Below are 22010 nucleotides of genomic sequence, written 5' to 3' on the forward strand. Positions count from 1 at the left end.
TCTTTGGTAAATGTCTTTTAAAACATTTTGAGGTAGCAATTCATATAGTCTATCTAAAGCAAAATAAAGTGTAAGGAAAAGACCAGATACCAAGAGCTGCAATAATTTTTCATAATTTTCATTTCTCTGAAACAGAAGATATTGAAAAATACATGACTTTTTGGTATACTTTTAGGGAAAATAAATTTGATTATTAATAAAAAGAAACTCTGTTCCTATGGCTTCACCCTTTGTTTCTCAAACCAAACCAAGAATATTATGTTTCCTGTACAGCTCCCACAAACTCATACTAATAACCTCCACTATCCTTGTGTCCTTCTCACATCCTGGATTCTCTTCACCTCTGCCCTATTACTATCTCAGCTACTTAGCAGGACTGGCCAGCAGTCAAATTTATTGTATTGCACAATCCAGTAGAACAATTTAATTAACAACCTATGAGCAGCTTAACAAGTTTACGCTAATACATCTATGCTACACAAAAAAAGCCACCAGGAAGTCAGAAAGGAAAAGGAAGAATCAAAGAAGCACAACAGAGACATCAGGTGACCACGTGCAACACAATCAAACAATAATTTGCTCAGAGAAGCAAGTAAAGAAACAGACAACTGATCACTTTTTATCTGTGTGTCACTAACATTTTACATCTGATTATGCTGAAGAAAATTTTGGTCAATTTAGAACTGATAGTTCTTGAAGAACTACTACTACTACTTAGAGAACCATGACTTTTTCTACCAGGAAAATACATTCATAAGTTTAAATAGTATTCACAAAGCATGAAGTCAAATGCCCAAAAAGGCACTTCAATTCTTTTCCACATTTTGATGACCTTTTATCTTCTGCAGTGCAAATACTTTATTATTCCTCTATCATTTGGCACATTAATATCACTCTCAGTGTAAACCCTGCATTCCGTAATTGCAGGATGTAAAATAACTGTTAACAAGAGCAGTCACAGTCTCATGCACCAGACAAGGAATTCAGCTTGTTAACTGTACTGCAGAACAGCAGGTGGAGATCAAACGCTGCTTTAGGGACATCAAGAAAATTCACAAATAGGCTTTTAGAAACACAGTAATTTTATTTTTTTTTTGGTCAAAAAAAAAAAAAAAAGATAAAAAAAGAAAAAAAAAACAAACCAAAAAAAAAACCCAAAGAAACATGAAGGTCATGGGACAGATTCCCATCTAAAGATTGTGATCAAAAAATTGTGATCATCACAGCAGGCTGAAAGAGTAACTCAGCACACCACTGGGAGGAAGAAAAGACTGACCTGTTAAATTAAATCTAAAGTATTCCAGTTCTTAACTACGTCTCTTTACATTTCAATGCTCACTCACTTGCAAGGAATCTGTTTTGAGCTTTTCTTTGTGCTCTTCAGATGATCTTAGTACTTCTCTGTACAGCTCCGCAGCCAATGCATATTCTCCTGAATTAAAAAAGAGTAGCAAAAACAAAGACATTGTGTTGGTTTTTAAATATACAAGCAGCCATGACCTTACAAGTAATATACTACTTGCAACATACTAAGATATTCTCAGAGAGTCTGTATAGTAAGTGCCTGTCTTCAAGCAATTCTTCCCTAGTCATTCCATGCCTCCTCCACAGAAAATTGGCAAGACACAGAATATGATATTTTACAGAGAATTACGCAGTTTCCAAATTAAATCTCTTTTGTGACTTTAAGACCTGTAAACCTCTTAATCTTAAAATATGTGTTCACGGTTGCATAAATTCAAAAACATCTCATGTTGCACTTTTAAAAAATATCATCTACAACTCACTACAGTGATGCATTGCTAAATTTGTACTGCAAATTCACTCTCCTAGTGAAAACCATGAAAGTGTCACACTTTAGAAATGCAGAAATTATTGATACATGCAGAGAGCATAACTACTATGCTATAACTACTAATGTAAGCTGCCAGCATCACAATTACTTCTCAGAAAATAGCTTATATAAATTAAAAAGAAATACAAAATTGAAGTTGTGTATGGAAAAGCAGTGAAAAAATAAATCCATTTAAATTTTCTTTTCTCAACTGATGGAAATTTACTTAGCCAGTAATACTCTCTTAAGATACTTTAAAACATGGAGAAATACAGGGAGAAGAAATGCATAAAAACAGATAACAGAATTAAAAAAAAAAAAATCACCCTATCTATATGGAAGTGTAACAATTCTATATCAACAAGATTTGCTGCTTCTTACATTGAAAGAGCTGCATTTGTTAGGGTGTAGTCCCACAAAATAGGATTGCTATTACTAGGAACCAGCCAAAAGCTATTTGCTGAATTAGCTTGAAGCTTGTCAGGCCTCCCTTGAATTTTTCTTGACCTGCCTGAATATTTCAGTTGTCTTAGGTGTGATAGCAATTTCTGTAATTCACTAGGTGTCCAAGGCTAGTCTTTAGTATATTTTTAAAATTTTGTTTATCTTTGTGTGGTACAAACACAGCTTTATATATAGAGTAGTAACAAGCAGTTATTTCATGTAGAATGAGATATTTACAACTACCACAATGATGTAGTGTAGGGAGATACAGGCCTAGTAACAACAGCAGAGGCTATTGACAAGTAAAGATATAGGATGCAGTGTAGAGTACAGCCATGGGATGCTAAGAGATGGTGCACAGGCTTGGCAGTGAATAAGAAAGCCATGGCTATAAACAACTCACCCACAGTCAAAGAAATGCAGGCTTAGAGCTGGACAAAACTGGTTTTAGGGGCAACAAAGAGAACAAAGAAAGAGTATGTAACATTCATAAAAGGCATCATGTACACTAAATTTGGCGTTTTCATGGAGCTGCATGAAGATGCAAACGTGCTAGCAAACATAAAAATGACCCTCACTGGATTCTTGTGTGAGGGAGAAACCATCAACATAAACATCTTATTCCTCCTGATGAAGGTAGTGACAATTGGCAATTGCAGTTGCCACCACATCTACGAAACCATTGACCTCAGGGTCCAGATGGGCCTAAGCAGAAAGGTGAGCATAAAAGCAGGACAAGAAGTAGAAAAAGTAAGTGTGATTGTTCTTTTCTTTGCTTGTAGCAATTAAATTTGGACTAATAATAAATAGATCTCTAAGTTTTCAATTAGACTAAATTCATGGCTTCACTTTTATGTAAGGTGTGCTTCCCCTTTCCTGATAAAGAAGTCTGAGCATAAGGGTAATACTGGGGGAGAAGTTACAGACCAGAACTCTGCCTCTTTTGTCCTGCTTTTGTTTCTCATCAGATGAAATTTTTATCAAGCTGCTTTTCAAAAGAGGCCAAACATAATTTTTGCTACAACTTTATTTTACAAGCATTACATCTGTAGGTAACTCTTTTTAAGCACTTAACTCTATCAGAAACACTTATCTCCATTCAGCAATCATAACAAAATATTTCAAACCTACTAACTACAGATTAAAGAATCTGAATATAGTCTTCCTGTGGGGCAAGTAAGAGAAAAGGCAGTTTGCCTGTTCTCTTTGAAGGAAGACTTTGACATGAGCTGGAAAAATTCAAACAGCATGTCAACTTCAGAGGAACTTGAAAAAGAAGAATTTTTACACATTCGTAACTGAGTAATTTTGATTCATTTTTATTCTGTGGGACAATCAAGATTCATGTAATTTTTTTCTCTCATTCAAACATTTTTTTTCCTTATAATTCAGACAAAATTGACATTGACAGAGCTGTCTAGTAGGAGCAGCAAAAGGAATCCACAGTCAGCATAGCAGTTTGCATGGCTGGGAGCACAAGGGAAGCCCAGAAAGCAGTACTGATAAAACAAAAGCAGGTTAAGTACCATTATGCAAATATGACTTCTTTTAACCTCCCAGTAGCCAGAGATGGAGCATATCCTTCACTCCTGTACTGAAAGGAGCAAAGCATATGCTACAGCCCTTTGGCCTTACCTTTGATGATATGGATACCAGCTAAGCCATTAAGAGCACACACCAACTGTCGGTGAGCTTCCTCACACTCCGTTCGACATTTCTTTTGTAGAGATGCCAACAGCTCCTCCATGGTCATGGTGCTGAAAAGGAGATCAAATGGCTTGAATGTGAAACAGAATCGCAGTATTAGAAAAGTAAGAGGGTCATGCTGAGCAGTACAGCAGATCATTACATGGATCCAACATACTGAAAACGGTTTTTTTTGAGATTTCTTTACTTATTAAAAAACCTCTAGCTGTCAGATTTTCTTCCTGCTAGAGCTTTACCCTAACTTGTGTGGCCAGAGGTTGACATCTCCTGGAACACAAAGAAATACGACACAATAAGAAAATTTGAACTTGGTAAAATAATCCTTCATGGGGCAAAATACTTTTCTCTTTCTGTTAGTGGTGAACTGGAAACAAGCAAAATAGACCTCAAGCTTCTTTTTGTCAAAAGCTGTTTCAGCTGAAAACAGCTATGACAGACTACACTTCTACCCTCTGCTACCAGTCTAAACACAAAACACATGAAGTGTCAATGTAAAGAAAAAAACGTGTGAAATGAGAACAGAGAAGACTAGCAAAAATCATTCTAAACTTCCTTCTCTACATTTGTCATATCTGCAAATTATGAGAAGAATTTCACTAGAAGAGAATTAGCTTAACATAAAAATACCAGATGTGGAGAGAAAGGAGAGAAGAAGGAACAGAAATGAAGAGGATGCAAGAAGGAAGCTTGAAGGATACCTTGGAGTAAGACCACAGGTTAAAGAATCAGAGGACTGATATGAAGAGACAAGAGAGTAGACAATAGTAGACCAGAGGCTGCTTCTGGTACCAATTGCTGCTGTTAGACCAGACAACACACCCCTTCACTCAAACCCTGCTTCTCAGCCTCATTCACCTTCAGGAGAAGCATTTACTACTTGGTGTTCAGTACTGTGGAACAGAGTAAGAGGTGACATAACTCTTGCACAGACTGAGCTCAAATCATGCTGGAAGGAATACCCTTGCCTAGGCCTTTATTTTAACTTGCTTGCAACATTGTTCCAGTTGAAGAAACTGATTCTTGGTTTTATAGTGCAGAATTACACCAGAGTCAGTTTTAAATCAATATAATCACTATTCATAATTACTGAATTCTGCAAAGGCAAGGGTAAATACACTGATACCTCCATATGCGGACACTTCCACCATTGCTACTTACCTTTTATTTTCAAAACCATCAGCAGTAACAAGTAAATTTTAACAGCAAAGGGATGTACATATAAAATACACAATTTGATGCACAGTCAGATGTCGGTGGCTGGGGTGGGGGTCTGTTGGACACAATTTCTTAGAAGGATTGAAAGAGACTGAATAGAATGGATGGACTAGGAAACAGTAGCAATAACATTGGTAGTGCTAACTTCTAAGCGACTGAAAAGTAGCAGCTACATTTCAAAAAAAGACTGGCAACATGTTTTTATTTTTGGTCCAACAAAAGTTGAGACCAAACTGGTCCTTGCAGAGCACTTGTGGGGGGAGATGATCTTCAAAGCACACAAATAAAAGAGCATTTGAAAAGTTTTCAAGTTTGAATCTACATTTACAAATTCTGCAACCTCACATTAACATTTTCTTTGAACTAAAGAATTACTTCATTCTGCTGATTCATTGTTCTCATTCATGAACATGTGTTTTGTAGCAGACAAAAAAAAAACAAAAAAACCAAACGCTGGGCTTATTTTAAAACAAAAAAAGAATCTGGTTTGTTTCACACTCCATTACCTGCAACACCCTAGTCATAGTAAGGTTAGAATGCCACTGGAGAATCAAATGCCTTCAGTACTATGTTCTTTAACACAAGAATTACACTAATGACCCCACTGCGCTGTGTTCAGCTTCTGAGGTCAGATTACCTTGGTGTGCCATAGTTGCACATTTAACTAAAGAAGCTTAAATTAAGCTTATTTGAGGACTGTGCTTGCACTGCTGGAGACAATCAGTGTTTTGCTTGGGATACAGTAAGCCATTTAATAAATGACAGAAATTCACCTTTTCTGTAGTGGCAAGAACTCTCCCCGAACAGCTTGTGGGTGACAGCAGGCCTGCCTCAGCCGTAGCAAAGGGTATAGAATAGAAGTCACAGTCCTTCTATCAAGGCTGCTAAGCTTAAGAGTCCAGTCCGAAATCTTCCTGAGTTTTGCCAATGCATCCTGGCAGCACACCTCGTGCTGGCGGTGATAGAAGTGTCTCTCCACAGGAGAGAAGTGAAGCCAGTGTATATTTTCTGTCTGAGGGGGGATTTGAATCTGGAATTTAAAAAAGAAAGTAAGTAATTTCCAAATAAAAGTATTGATAAATGATGTTCAAGAATTCTAAAACTCAAAACTTTTATTTACTTGGTCAATCACATCCTTCTTTGCTGATCTCCACATTATCTTCGCAATTAGACTGTAGAGAGGCCGGGGATTTTTCCTACAATACGGTCGATATAGTAGTTGGTCCCACCAATGTTTGACCCAGTAAGGATCAACTCCAAGAAAAAGGACTAATCCATATAAATCTGCCAAGAAAATAAAGTGTTTGAGTTTTAATACTTTGCAATATGTCTCAAAAAAAAATTAACTGTCATATAAAGGCAATCAGTCATAAACTATCTCCCTTTTGACCTTTATCTTTCGCACTTGTTTTCCAGACACTCCTTCAGCAAAATACACAAATTGAGGCAGGGGTCTGGGTGGTGGAAGGTGAAGGTTCTCTCCTTTAGCTTGTTTTTGATTTCTACACAACTTGAGAGAATATAGCTATTTGTGAGACACTTTCCTAATTCCAAATTTAGCAGAAGAGAGCAAAGAATTTAAACCTATTCAGAGCAGAGACAAGAGGCAGAAATTACATGATTGCATATGGTTAACTGGGTTTGCCAGGTTTTTCTAAACCAATATTGCTCACCATCATTACTTCAGAGCCTGCTGTGCACCAACTGTCTGCTGCTTACAATCCTACAAGGGGCTGCAATTCAGAAGAATTTTCACTTCTCTACTAATTCATAAGAAATTAACAAAAGACACTTCAATACATCTTGCTAATTCTGCCTAATTCAGAAAGCTGTCACTTTTTGGAAAGAAATGTAAGGACATACTGACTTTAAACTTCTGTCTAAATCTTACTGGAAAAATACAGAAGCACACATTTAAATGCTGCATGTGGATACTGCAGAAGCAGAGACGTGATGATATCTTATAGTTCTTGAAAATTTGGTGGCTATATTCCTTATTCTGTTAGCTTTATCATAATTCGGTATTCAGCTGAAAGCATCAAGACATTCACCAATTACATCACGGACCAGAGGAAGAAAAATCCTGAGAATCATTCCTATGCAAGAAGCAAATGTTTACGCAGAGGTCCTATCCCTCTGCATTACAGCAGCAGTGGCACAGATTGAAATGAGTCAGCAGTTTTCATCCCCAACATGATGGGGGCTGCCCTAGTACAGCCTGAGAGTCTGTCAATATGCATTATGAACTGTATGACATTTCAGGTATGAATTACATCAACACTATCACACACAGGGCCTTGACGGAGTTCATCACAACACAAAAATCAATCACTTTTTTCTGCAACTTTACTTTATTAACAATGTATTCCCACAACTATTACATGTATTTATAAATTTAATTCACAGTTCCATAATGAATTAATCTAAAATATTGATTTTTACAACTTAGTATCCAACAACAGTCCACAAAAGCTGATTTATTTACTTCCAAATGCATTGCCCCAACACATACCATATATTCCAAAATCCATAAGAGAACACGGGGAGACAGTTAGTCAGATCCCTTTCTTTTATTCTGTCTGAAGTTTGTGTACAGAACTTGAGCACCACACAAATAAAAGATAAATGCCACCTACTAACATACAGCTACCTACTCCACACATCCCAATTCATTAAGTCCTTACATAAGGACTTACTTGAAACAGCTTCATAGGCTTTAGCACGATTTTTAGAATTTATATTCATGGCAGTGGATGCCTGTGGTAGCTCATACAGAGCTGTGCAAAAAGCAAATACAGCTTTACTTGCTGAATAGACTTGAGTCAGCTAGTAGACATACAGCTTCCCTGCTCCCCAAAGTATTTGTTTAGCTCAGGGAGACAAAAAGATTTCAGCGCTTCGATTTTAATATTGATACAGGTATTGATGGCTTTATTATCATGCTTAAATTTCATGGCTTACAAAGTTAGAGTACCTAATGAATTCAGAACAAAACTAGCAGGCATTTTAACTGCTTCAAAGCCCCACCTAGTTATCACCATAAGGAAATCCCACAGATTACAATGCTACATAAAATCTCACCTTCTAATCCTCGCTGCACAGGAGTGCCACTGACACACCAACGATTGATTCCACTCAAACGGAGTGCCATTTCAGCAGCCTAATGAAAGGACATGGAGCCAATGGTAGGGAAGGAAAAACAGAGTAGAACACAGTCTGACAACATTATTTTTAAGAAGTGTGAACACCTTCTCAGAATGTACTCTTGGACTGAGAAGCAGCATTGGTGCAATATATTATAAAAAATATATAAATTTTTTGATCTTTTTAGAAGGTAACTGAAAGCTGATAAAAGCCACGTCTTCTTGCAAGTAATCAAGTGCAATTAAGGGTCCACAGAAGGCAAACAAATAGCAAAATAAACTGTATGTTAAAAAAAGTTAAACTTTAAAAACATTTAATGCAACACATTATATAAGCAGCATTTTTGTCTTCCTGTCTTGGGCAAAAAGACTGGACAAACACTAATTAAAATAATCCCCCCTGCAGACTGTATCCCTTGAGTTTGTAGACAGTCTGCTGACTATTTTAGCTTCTAGACCCAAAGGACATATCTATGCCTCTGAACCACATCACTGAACAAGGCTAGTGTCTTGTTTGAAACTATCAAACACCATATACAACACGATGACCTAGTTCTTTAAACTGTCAGTATAGATTATGTTAAGTATTTTTTGAGCTGGATATATACTTTACAATCTGCCAAAATTCCAACAGGAGAACTGTTTAACAGTAAGTATCTCCAACAGAAAATTCACTTCTAAAGAACAAGGGACAAAGATAAATTACATGAGTGTACTCTGAACATTGAGAAGGGGAGAGGAAAGACTCCTTTATTATTTACAGTAGACTTGTCCAAAATGTTGAAAGTTAAATGAATGCGTGACAAGGAATGTCATACCTTTGCAGTAGTGCACTCAACCATTTGTGCTTCATCGAGGCAGATCCTCCACCACTCCACTGCTACCAGGGGGCTGGGGATGGCCATGTAGCGCTTCTGGTTCCTGAAGCGGCGCCCGTCCTCGCTGTTACTGTGGGGAATGTCTACGTAGTTCAGCTCGGTGCGCAGGACGTCGTACGTGGTGATAACCACCTCCTGCTCCGCCAGCATGTGCGGCTGCAAAAAGCCATGCTTCTTCACACCTTGGTACACCTGCAGAGATCCACAGTCAGCAGCGCAACAGCAAACAAGGGAGGCAAGAGACGCCTTGATAAAAATGCCAAAAATCAGCACAGCTTAATACGTGTAAGCTTTTAGCAATGTCACTCATGTAAAAAAGAAACTATTCATAAAATCTGTATTCATATAATGGTATGGTGGAAAATTCACCTAAGTAACCTAATAAATACAATAGAGTCATGGATGCAAAATTTGTATGCATAACATTTTATGACTTGGCAAAACATTTATTTCCTCCTTTGAAGGACAGAGGACTTCATTATATTCTTCAACAGTTATCTGTTGTAACAGTTGTTTGAAGATTAGGTATTCTGTAATGTTGTATGAAACAACATTATGTAAGTCACTGTTACAGATTCAGTCTTCTCCTCTCCCTTAGTGTAGATTTATTGCCTTTCTCCCAAAAATTTTACTCACTAAAATTTAAAGGATGATTAGACAAAGACAGAAATATGCATCAAAACCAGAAATTACATTCTAAGTTTTACCTGCAGGGATTTAGGAGATGGAAAAAACCACGCTAGGTAAAAACCAATCCCTGTGTACTAACAGACACCTTTTATATTGACATTTCTTCTATTAACAGAAGTACTTTTCTCATCTCCCTCATAATGTTAAGCCAAATCCCTTTAGAAACATACTGAAGTTAAAATAACTGCTCTTTACCCCTTGATGATTAGCACATGATTTCACTATTAATTTCACGCTTAACCCTACTTTTTCTCCCAGTAATAATCTTCCTCTAAATTTGTGCATATGGCAAGTGTTTCTGTCAACTGAAACACCTGAAGGTAATTTCTTCCTGCTCAGCCCCAGAGAGGGGCAACAGAGCAACCCAGGTCATTGCACACGAAACAAAAGAGAGAAGCTTGGCAGGAGAATAAAAAAGAAACAAATTAACCAATAAGAGCATGCTCTCTGAAGCAATCAAGAAGAAGCAAACAGCTGCCAAAGTCTAATGATTTCTTCAAGTATTTATGAATAGATTTTCTGGAGATTTATAACTTGGCCAAGTTTTGGTTTTCACAGCAGCAGGAAAAGACACTCTGCCATAAAGCAAGACATACTGATAAATTTTAATTTCTTGTTCTATTACATAAAACCATTAGAATTTCCCATGGGTTGTAAGCAGTTGAAGAGTAAAAAACACACTTCACATGCAATGCAAAAATTGTTAACATGGGAAACTGATTGTTTGAAACCTGTTCACTACTTTCATTTTACCTTAACAGAAAATAAACCACCAAATTTTCATTTTGAAGCAACATTGAAAACAAGTCTCACAGTTGGCAGTTAAAAGAAATTGGAAACAATCTTGTAGAATGGAAGATGTCACACAGTTTAAAGTAGTGACATTCAGTATTTAAACTATTTTATCGTTGCCATGTAAATCTATTTCTGACAATTTTCATGAAAGCTGGTGTTAAACTTGGAGTGGGCCCTAGGAAAACCATGTGAGTTTTACACATTTGTTAGCTCCTGCATTAAATCTAATTGAACTGCTCGCACAAATAGCACATTGATTTATATTCATTTGTACACTGAGCAACTATGCGTAATAGCCCAAGGTACCAGACATATCCCTGAATACAAAGTTATAACAAAGTTATAACAATCTACTACTACTTTGTACAAAATACAAGTGATTGATGGTTTTCAAAGTTCTTGATCATTACAAACGTTCTTGACTGCTAAAAATATGAAGGACAAAATTTGGCTGCATCAGTAATCAAAGACTTGAATGCTGTATCTTCAAAAACCTGTATAGCCATTTTTACTCTAAGTATAATTAGGTTTATTCTAGAAATCAAGTAAAAGAACAACACACTGTCTCCAAATAAGCAACACCCTACTAAATTTGGCAGATGCTATAAAGACAACATCCAAGTTGTAACAGTATTGCTTTCAGTAAACACCAATGCCCAAGATCACTTTTATAAAGCTTGAGAACCAGAAATGCAAAACTACAGGCTTTACCTATGGAAACATTTTTTATCTAGAACAAAAGGAGGAGCAGCAGTCAAAATTGCTTAAGTGTGAGTGTACAGTGAGACAACACTCACAACACCCATAGGCCTTTTTAAGTTCCTTGGTAGTCTTTCAAACAGCCTTTCCTCTCAGAAATCACATGTTGTTGCAACTGCCCAAAAATTTGCTTTCAGCTGCTATACAATCTAGTCCACTGATCTATCTCCCAGTGACCAACTCAAATGGGAAAAAAAATGAAGAACTAATTGCAGACTGTCCTTCTGGGACACTGATGCACCACTAAATGCCAAAGCATTAGTCTAGCAGCAAGAAATGTAGAACTCTGACACAGAGGACAAAGACCTCTGAACTTCAAGTGCTGCAGAATATCAGACAGGAAGTCCCAAGCCTTGATAAAATAACTCTCCAGAATATGAAGCTATATAATCTTACCAGAACTCGAAGAGATGATGATCTTACATGCCTGTTGATCTCATCTACCCACTGGTGACAAATAGAACTGGGAGAAATGATCAGAGTTGCTCCTGTGGGAACCGGTTTCATTGCCACAAGGCAATGGGGACAGTAGAAGGGCCTGCTCTTCAGATTCTCCTCTTTGTAGTTTACACATTCTGCATGCTGCCACAAGTGACATTTCAGGCACTGCACACGAGCTTTGTAGTCAGCCAATCCAAGCTCACCACAGATGCACTCAAAACGATATTCAGAGGTATTAAATGGAAATACAGAACTGGTGTGTTGCATGCTACTGCCAGCACATTCTTGGGAATGTGACAACTGGACCTTTGGTATTTCCTGCTGGACATCAGCTGCAGTTTTAGAAACATCAACATCAGGATGACTGCTCACATCACTGGAGACAAGAAGACTGCCATGAAAATCAGGAGACTTTGGGACCACAGTTTCTGGCTTAACATCTTTCTCTTCTACAGAGTTCTCACGATCTGCTTCAGATTTCCTGTTATTTTTACTAGTTGTACAATAATCATGTTCTTCCATGGCAATATTCTCATGTGAAGCAGTTTTAAAGACTTTTTCAGATGTTACATCACTGTTTCTCGATTCTTTGGTTTGAGTTTTAGCATCAATCAATTGTTTCTTCTGAGTGTTTTCTGAAGTCCTTGCTACCTACAAAGTAAAATTAACCAAGAATGTCAGACTTTACATTCAGACTTGCCCAGTGACGCTTAACATCTACCAGTGCTACTTAATGTCTTCATTAATGACATAGTCAGAGGGATCCAGTGCACCCTCAGCAAATTTGCAGATGACACCAAGTTCAGAGGTACAGCTGACACACCTGGAGGATGTGATGCTGTCCAGAGGGACCTGGACAAACTTGACAAGTGGACCCATGGAAATACCATGCAGCTCAACAAGACCAAGTGCAAGGTGCTGCAACTAGGTTGGATGAAGAGATGGAGAGCAGCCCTGCTAAGAAGGGCTTGGGAGTGCTGGTGGGTGAGAGGCTGGACACCACCCAACACTGTGCACTTGCAGCCCAGAAAGCCAATCATGTCCTAGGCAGTGGACATGTGGGCAGCAGGGCAAGGGAGGGGATCCTGCCTCCTATTCGCTCTGGTGAGACCCCACCTGGAGTACTGCAACCCAGCTCTGGGACCCCCAACAAAAGGAGGATGTCAACCTCTTGGAGTAAGTCCAGAGGAGGGCCATATAGATGACCAGAGGGCTGGAACACCTCCCCTATGAGGAAAGGCTAAGAGAGATGGAATTGTTCAGCCTGGAGAAAAGAAGGCTTCAGACTAAATTACGACCTTCCAGTACTTGAGGGAAGGCTACAAGAAGCTGTAAAGGGACTATTTACATGAGCACACAGTGACAGGACAAGGGGGAATAGTTTTTAATGAAGGAGAGTAGGTTTAGATAAGATATTAGGAAGAAATTCTTCATTGCAAGGTGGTGAGACACTGGAACAGGCTGCCCAGAGACAATGATGCCCCAACCCTGGAAGTGTTCAAGGCCAGGCTGGATGGGGCTTTGAGCAACCTATTGGAAGAGGTTGAGTGGAAGGTGTCCCTACAGTAAAGGGGTTTGGAATTAGATGAGTTTTAAAGTCCCTTCCAACCCAAACAACTTTCTCCTCACTGTGTTTCAATGAGCATATAAACACATCAGTACATAGATATTAAGGGTTTATATCAATTTCGAGTTTGAGAATTTGGTTGATGTTTACCAGTGTTTGAAAAACAACTTCACAGTAAGAACAATATAACCCCCAGATGCAGTTAATATTTTAGCCCCAAATTTTATCTCCTATGATTTCTGCTTTAATCATGAGTATCAAAGAAATTGCTGCAGTTTTCTTCATTTTTACCACTAAACCAGTGTCACTGAACTACAGCACACTGACAGTGCAGCTGAGAGTAGCACACAATTGGCAGAAAAAAGAACAATCTTTGCAACATTCTTTGAAGTAACTACAGTAGCATGTTTTACCTGCTCTTTGGTTCTTTCTCGCTTCTTCTGTTCCTTGTAATTCTTTCCCAGCTTGAAAGACCCAGCCAGACCATGTCCTTTAACTTGTTCTACCACCTGTTCTGCAATTAGTTTTTCTAGAGTTCTTTTGAGAAGTCGTCTATTTCTCTGTGTGTCGTACCTATATATAGAACTGATGTACTTAAATATTGCAATAATGGATGCTCCTTTCTTCACGTTCATTTCCTTTACAGCTGTTAATATCATTACTCGTAAGCCTGTATGAAGAATCAAAATAAAACAACTTACAGCTTTAGATAAAATGATGTTACCTCACAGAATGCATATTAAGGAAACTCTAAACATGATGTTCATCTAAATAATGCAGACAGGCAGCAGTTTTGACTAGCTTTTCGTTGAGGCAGCTCTACAGATGGCTGTTTTGCAGTGATTCTAAAACAATGTGGGACAGCAATAGAAATAAAATCACTCAATTTTCTGAGGCATAAAAGAGACAGCTTAGTTCATTTAAATGCATCAACTACAAAGACCTTTAGTTACATGGAGCTCTATAGCAGAGTTTTGAGTTAGCAACTTTACTTTTAACTGTGGATCACTTGTTTGTAGCATACAATCCTACATGAAAGTGCTCAGTGAAAGAGTAATTTCATTCTGAAGAAGTCAAGAATTGTCTTGAACTCATAGTCAGTGGCCAATATAAGACAACGTTAAAAGCAAAATGTATTTTAGAAGTCATAAGAAATACTTACTGGGATACTGTATTTTTTCCTTCAATTTAGGCTCCATTTCCTTTGTTTTTATCTTTTTATTTCCCTCTAAAGGTTGAGGTGGAACAAAGAAGTTCACAAGCTTACCCTAATGCAGACAAAATTAAATAGTTATTAGCTCATATCTCCTCACAGTCACTCTGACCTTCGCTAACCTCCTCACATCTGAAAGTAAACATGAGATGCTACAAATGTATGTTCTGATCTCACTAATCTGCTTAGATAGCTCATTTTTAATGTACAGAGTGACACTTCATTCAGATCAGGTTTTTTGCAAACAATTCCCTAACACAAAGAGCATCTCTGAAAGGCTCTTGGGTTCTCCACTGCTTTAGCATCAAGTTGCAGGAATCTACAGCTGTAAGATCTAGGTTCCTGATGGGGGAGGAAAAAATATATTTAATACATAGCTAGAAACACAAAAGGAGGTAAGCAACATAGAGGAAGAGCCCAAGTCAGCTGCATAAAAAGTATGTATCTCCTTTTAGAGATTGCCTCTCAGAATTTTACCCTATTATAAGCGTAATATATTAGCTAAGATATCTGTCCCAACTACTCACATCATGAAACAGCCTCCGAAAGCACTGGTCTCCAGCTATTGCTGTTAGTTGGTATCCAGGCACTTTAGTACTACTAGTAGTACTCTTTGTACTACTCGATGCTGACCCTTCTACATGTTTAACAATCATCTTATTCTCTCTAAGAATTGAGTCATTTTAATTGGTAAATTACAAGAATACAGGAGATCACTATGATAAATGTACAATGAAACTGGCTGCCATAATTTCCAAGGGATGGAATTCACAAAGTGGTTAAGAGTTTACTTAAGAATAATGGTTCTTTCCCTTCAGAAAGATTTTTGGGTTTAATGGATATGCCAAGTTTTCACAGTATGCAGGATGAGGAAAGCGAAAAGATGGAAAACTGTTGCTAAATAAGCTCATTTACTACATGAAACAGAGGGAGAGCAGAAATCTTTTATTCAGAATGTAAACTGTCCCTATTTTAGCACAGAACAAGTGTCTAATGGATGTTTGATACTCATCAATACAATGAAGTGAAGGAGAATGACCTCCAACATGGTAAACTAAATTATGTATTTATACACTCCTGAAGCCTGTCCAAACAATGTTAACAGCACAGCTGCCTGACAAAGCCATTGAACAATGGTAAAGGATCAACAGGTTCTCCTGCAAACTATTCCACCATTTATGCTGCCAAGTATCCTGTCCAACCAAGGCAAAAACTTTCACAGTAATACAGCTTTAAATATGGACTTAATAAACCAGCAGGCAATAAACTCAAGAGAAGTGCACTTGCATTCATTCTGAAAAGCATTTTCTCAATAATAACTCTCAACCTGGTTTTCTTACCTCAGGCAATGTCAGATCATCCTGTTTAATGTCTGGTCCAGTATGATTCAGAATGAGAGCCAACACTTCTACTGTTTTTCCAAGACCCATCTCATCTGCCAAAATACCTCCAGGCCACTGGGGTCCAGCAGTTGGATACTCACGGATAATACTAAAAATTCAAGTACATTCTCAGTGAAAGTCAGTAACCACAGAATGTTGTGACAGAGAAGTGCAAGTTCAGGGACACACAGCATAGCTTTAGCAAGGCAAAGTTTGTAAGGTGAGGCATTATCTTTTCTTAGTTAAGCTGAGATTAACAAAAACTAGCAAGCATTTTAGGTGTATGAACTTGACCAAGACAAATACATATGCCAGAATTTTTAGAATTTTTTCACCTCCTACTAGGCCTTGCCCTGCTAACCTTTGTATATCATAACATTAGTCTCAAAAGATTTGAAATATTTTTATACTCACATTGAAAAGTATCTGAAAGTTATACAGGGAAAAATAAAAAGCAAACTAGCAATCAAAAGGCTCTATTCTAACCAAGTTAATGAGAAAAAAATAAACATATTTAGTAATGCAATACCTAGCATTAATAAAAAGCATTATACTGCTGCCTTCCTTTTAACTTTAAAAACATTGGATCTGAAGATCAAAGCCTCCAGTACAATAAGCTAAAAAATGTTAATATCAAACCACTGAGTTACTGACATTTTTTAAGAAAAGCTTTAATAATGACATCTTCAACTTGAGATCTACACATTTATTTGTGCATTACATACTCCAGTTTGCACTTTTTTTCAAATTAAAGGTATCACTGTTCTAATTATTTAATTGCTAACTGAAAAACAAGTTATGGAATATCTTATATCCTGCAGGATAAAGCTACCAACATGGTTTTCATGAAGTACAACCCTGAGCTGTCCTCAGAAAGAGCAACTACAGAAACGTACCAGCCAGTAAATGGGTTATAGTAGATTTTTACTCCATCCAGAGTCATCACCTCCCGCCATAAGAAGTGCAGCGCATTTTCTATGGAGAAAGTGTTCACGTTACTGTGATGAAGTTTCTCTAGTTCAGCCTTTTTGTGACATTAAGAGACAAAAAGCTGAAGTCCACCTCCACAGAGCTTCATGACCAACATGATACATCAACTGCTGTTCAGCAAGACCTAGCTTATCATTTAGTGTACTATTCAAACAACTGCTTTTATGAAAATACTGATGAAATAATTCACAAAACTTCTGATCAAACACAAGGAAACATTACTGCTGACAATACAATTACTTTCCTCAATTATGCAAGTTTTTCAGATCCATATACTTGCCACTACTAGGAGTACTTGTGTGGTTCTCTCGGTGAAGCATCCAGTTCACAGCCTCACTTTGGTATGGCCTCAGAATGGGAATTAATGCAGGATGCTGCACATCCTTTCTCAGTAACTGGATATCCTGCTGATGGGTGTGCCTCACAAAGTCATAAAGCTCTTCGATATTTTGTCGCTCTAGTTCTGTGTCAGATTCTTCCTCATCTTCCTCCAGCTCATCTGCATACACCGAATAATTCAAGATGTGCATTATCAATCAACTTGGGACATTTCAGTAAATTTTGCAGCAACATATTTAGTTTACACATATGAAAACAAGAAAAGCAAAGTGTCATTTAAACATATGCCATGACTGCATCTGACTCACTAGCAGCAATAGTAAACAATGAGCAGTTTAATAACTGAAATAAAGAAAAACATTGGAACAATAACAACAGTAATAATAATAATAGCAATGAAAAGGAAAAAAGAGATTAAAAGAACCCAAGAAACAAGTGATGCACAATACAATTGCTCACCTCTCACTGATCAATTCCCAGCCCATCCCCAAGTGGCAACTGGTGGCTCCCAGCCAATTCCTACCAGTTTATAAACTGAGGATGCTGTTCTCTGGTGTGGAATATCCCTTTGGCTGTCCTGGCCATGCTCCCTCACTTCTTGTGCACCTGCAGAGCAAGGACTGAAAAGTCCTTGACTTGGGGCAAGCGCCACTCAGCAAGAAGTAATAAATCATTACAAATATTATTGTCACAGTGATCCCAAACACACTGATCAGCTACTAAGAAAAAAAAAACTCACTCTATACCAGCTGGAACTAAGACACCTAAAAGTTAAAATGCTATGGTAATCACAGATGTATACATAATCAGCAAAGCTCTTTCTTTAGAATTTAGGTATAGAATGACAGAACTTATTTATTTAATAAAGACCTTCCACTAAAAAATCCTAATTGGTACAGAATCACAAGTATCTCATGCTTCTAATTTAAATATTAATAAATGACCTTATAAATAAGAGAAAACTAATTCACCTGGTTAAGAAAATCTTAGCAGCAGGACAACATGTAATTATCACCACTTGCATCACTGCAAAAATTCAGACAAGGCATACTTTCAAAATTAAGAACCCACCTCAAGAGAAGTAAGGGTCAGAAGACCTACCCTTCTTTTCTACCCTCTGGGAAAAAAGGCCTCATATTTATGTATTTTCACATAATTTGGATATATGGGCATATGCAGAATTTAAGCAACGTAGAACAAAAATTCTTGAAAAATTCAAGGGTTGGCATTGCAGAAAACATGTATGAGAGAATGAAAGACTTGGAGGAGAAGTTTTAACATTGCTTTAGGCCTAAAATTAAAACATTGGTATCAAAAAAATATAGACCAGTTTTAAGCCTAGCTAGCACTTGAGATAAATTCATGCTGCAGAATTTTTATATTTAAAAAAACAACAAAAAAAACCCAAAAAAACACACCAAAATTGGAAGCAGGTCAAGGCTGTAATTTTCAGAATAAAGTATACCTTAAAGTATATTTAACATTCCAACAAAACAGCTGACAGCTGGCACAATTAAATCAATTTTTAATTCTGATGCCTCAGGCTCAAAACAAAGAGATGTACCTGGTAAAAACCAGAAAGCTTAATCTTAAAATAAGATTCAGGAACTAGTATTATGACCTTCTTTCATGAAAAGCAAAAGCTTTCTTTCATTCAAATGGGTGGTGTAGGTGAAAAATTATTTCCAAAACAAAAGGAGGAAATTATACACCTATATATGTCAGCCACCAGTGCCTGCCCCTAATCCTTTTAAATCAAAGGAACAATCCCAGTGCTTTCACAAGGGAAATGAGAATACTGAAAGACATTAAGTTTCTACATATTAATGTAAACTATATATATGACTTGTAATGCAAAGAAGGCAATCAGAGTGCACCCGTGGATTACTAATGATCCAGGCAAATAAAAAGCACGAAGAAAAGCACTAAGCTTTATATACTAAAGAAACCATTCAAAGAGATCCTCTAACACATACCACTCACCTTAGGAAAGGAACAGAAAATTAGAGTGCTTGCAAATTATAACTTTAATCAATGAATTTGATATATAATGACACCTATCATTATACTTGCTAAAATAACAGTCTTCAAATCTCACATTTTTAGGCATAATAAATTGACTTCTACATAAACTAAATCTATCTAGCATTTTACAGGAGAGCAAAAACTACAATATAATTTAAAGCAATTTTTTTTAATACAATTGGATTTTTTGTACATATCATTCCTGTTTTGTTCATTCTTTCAGAGATTTCTTTTTCATGATTAAATGGTTCTACATACCACAAGGATTTTGAAAAGGATGCTAGGGAAGTTTATCCCTCTCTCAGTTACTTATTAAGCAGTGAATATTTAATTATACTTTCAACCATTTCAAAACGTAATTCAGTTACAGAGGTCTCATCTTAATCTTTTTTACATTTGAGAGACAGATGGTATTGTACTATCTAAAAAAATCAGTTTCTCTGATGCTTTTCAAGTACTCTATTTAATTCCTCCAATGACTGAACTACAGTTCAGCTACTGCATCTGCACTAGGATCTTTCTTTTTCTAGACTGCAGTATAATGATATCCACATTAATGAAAACAGCCTAGATTAATGGAAAACTTGTTGCCTCATATATGGTAGCAAATAAACAAATACCAAAAACATCTTTGTACAAAAAATTTATTCTTCTTAAGAAAACTGAAGATAAATAGTGTATGATAAAAAAAGTAAGATGGCAGACAGTGTCTGGTTGAACAGGCAGATTTGGATATGACCAAATATAACCTTTGGAAGAAAGTGCTGGCAGCTCAGGAGGACTACAAGGATGTTGTGAGGTTACTGAACTCAGTTTTGGGTCCCTCACTACAAGAAAGACATGAAGTGCTGGAGCATATTCAGAACAGAGCAATGAAGCTGGCAATGGATCTGGAACACAACTCCTATAAGGAGCAGAAGGAGCTGGGGTCAATTGGAGAAAAGTAGATGGGGGGAGACTTTAGTCCTCTCTACAGCTACCTGAAAGGGGGTCATAGTGAGGTGGGGATTGGTCTCTTCTCCCAAGTACCTGAACAAGAAAAAAATGGCCTCAAGTTGTACCGGGGAAGGTTAGATTGGGTAACAGGGAAAAATTTCTTCCTGTACAGGGTTGTCAAGCATAAGAACAGGCTGCCCAGTGAAGTGGTTGAGTCACCATTACCAGAAATATTTAAAATACATGTAAATGTGGCACTTAGGAACATGGTTGAGTGACTGATTTGGCAGTGCTGGGTTAAAACCTAAATGATTCAATGATTCCATATTAAATATTTTATCACTTTTTTTTCAGATTACTTAATGCATCTATGTTATCCTTGCCATAACATAGACTAACTTCCTGCCACAGTCTCAAAACCATCTAGAAGGATATTAACTGAGTACAGTGAGGAAAAATATATTAAAGCTAAATGCAGCAGTAGAGAGATCATAGGTCATACCCCTCATTTGTGTAAATTCTTTTGCACAACCCCATCAGCATGAGAATTTGCCCAACAGTGGAAGGAACAAGAACCTTCATCTTGGAATGTTATTGTACAGATTTCACTTTAGTTTAATATTGCTAAGTGTTAAACATATACTTGGGTGTAGTTTTACAAAACCTCAACTAATTCTGTTTAAAAATAAGTGGAATTAAAACAGAGACTAAATTGTTAGAACATTTAAGAGGAATGCATTCATCAGCACAGAATCAAGGCTATATTATTTTATGCTACACCAGTAAGTTCATGCTCCAAAACTGTTAAGAAGTGAAACTAGTTTCACAGTGCATAATCACCTGGGATCTTCCCTCACAAATATTTTTCATTTCTGTGACATGCTTTTTCTTAATTCAGAGCAGAGCACAATGCACGCTATGAACTTACATAGTGGTTTAGTGATCATTTGTTCTCTAACACTTTCAGGATAATTCTTTACTTTTGATTTGGTTTCCCTAACACTGAACATTAAGTTGATATATTTACTGAGCTATACACCCACCTACTAATCTGCAACCCTGCTTGCAACGGTTAGCAAATAAGCCATAATTTTTTTCTTCTGCATTGTTTTCTCTTCACCTATTGAATTTCTACTGAAATTCCATTTCCTAGTCTGCCCGCAAGCTTTCAGTCATTCTTCCTCTCTGTTATGCTGAATAATACATTTAAACATTGTGGACAGCATTTTACCCATCATTCTTTCTCTCAATGCATTATAATACATTAAGCTGCACATGCCTTTGTAGGACTTGACTGGTGATTTGCAATCGTTTCTTTCTGTTCTCCATGTCAGCTATTTTACTTCGTCATTCACATGGCATTCATTGGCATGAAATCAAGACTATTATTGTTTTACAGCATATAAAAATGTACATGCTGGAAAAGGTCAGAATCTTTACCAGCTGACAACACAGCTCCTTTAAAAAACTTGAGTTGCTTGCATGGCTTCTGAAAAGTTAAGGCACGACAATCCAACTGCTCAGGTCCACATACTTGCCCCACTAACTTTGAGGGGCATGTCTTCCCTTTCAGAAAGTGCCTCTTCACCTGTAAACTACACTGAACCAGGCAGTTAATATAAACACATCCTTCAGTGTACTGGAGACAAACG

General features: G+C 37.2%; 1 protein-coding gene across 2 annotated transcripts in view; it reads right to left on the bottom strand.

Moving 5' to 3' along the window:
• The window catches only part of SHPRH (SNF2 histone linker PHD RING helicase), a 55952-nt gene that overhangs the window by 28922 nt on the left and 5020 nt on the right, over positions 1–22010 (bottom strand). For both annotated transcript variants that reach the window (XM_056487882.1, XM_056487883.1), the window contains exons 4-15: positions 17339–17557; positions 16965–17043; positions 16027–16177; positions 14636–14741; positions 13887–14143; positions 11862–12557; positions 9162–9413; positions 8282–8360; positions 6321–6484; positions 5974–6230; positions 3914–4035; positions 1344–1432 (exon numbers count right to left, since the gene is read on the bottom strand). In XM_056487882.1, coding sequence (XP_056343857.1) covers positions 1344–1432; positions 3914–4035; positions 5974–6230; positions 6321–6484; positions 8282–8360; positions 9162–9413; positions 11862–12557; positions 13887–14143; positions 14636–14741; positions 16027–16177; positions 16965–17043; positions 17339–17557 — 2471 coding nt within the window. The remainder of the gene's footprint in view (positions 1–1343; positions 1433–3913; positions 4036–5973; positions 6231–6320; positions 6485–8281; positions 8361–9161; positions 9414–11861; positions 12558–13886; positions 14144–14635; positions 14742–16026; positions 16178–16964; positions 17044–17338; positions 17558–22010) is intronic.

The sequence above is a fragment of the Oenanthe melanoleuca genome, chromosome 3 (genome assembly GCF_029582105.1).
Source record: "Oenanthe melanoleuca isolate GR-GAL-2019-014 chromosome 3, OMel1.0, whole genome shotgun sequence".
Lineage (NCBI taxonomy): Eukaryota > Metazoa > Chordata > Aves > Passeriformes > Muscicapidae > Oenanthe > Oenanthe melanoleuca.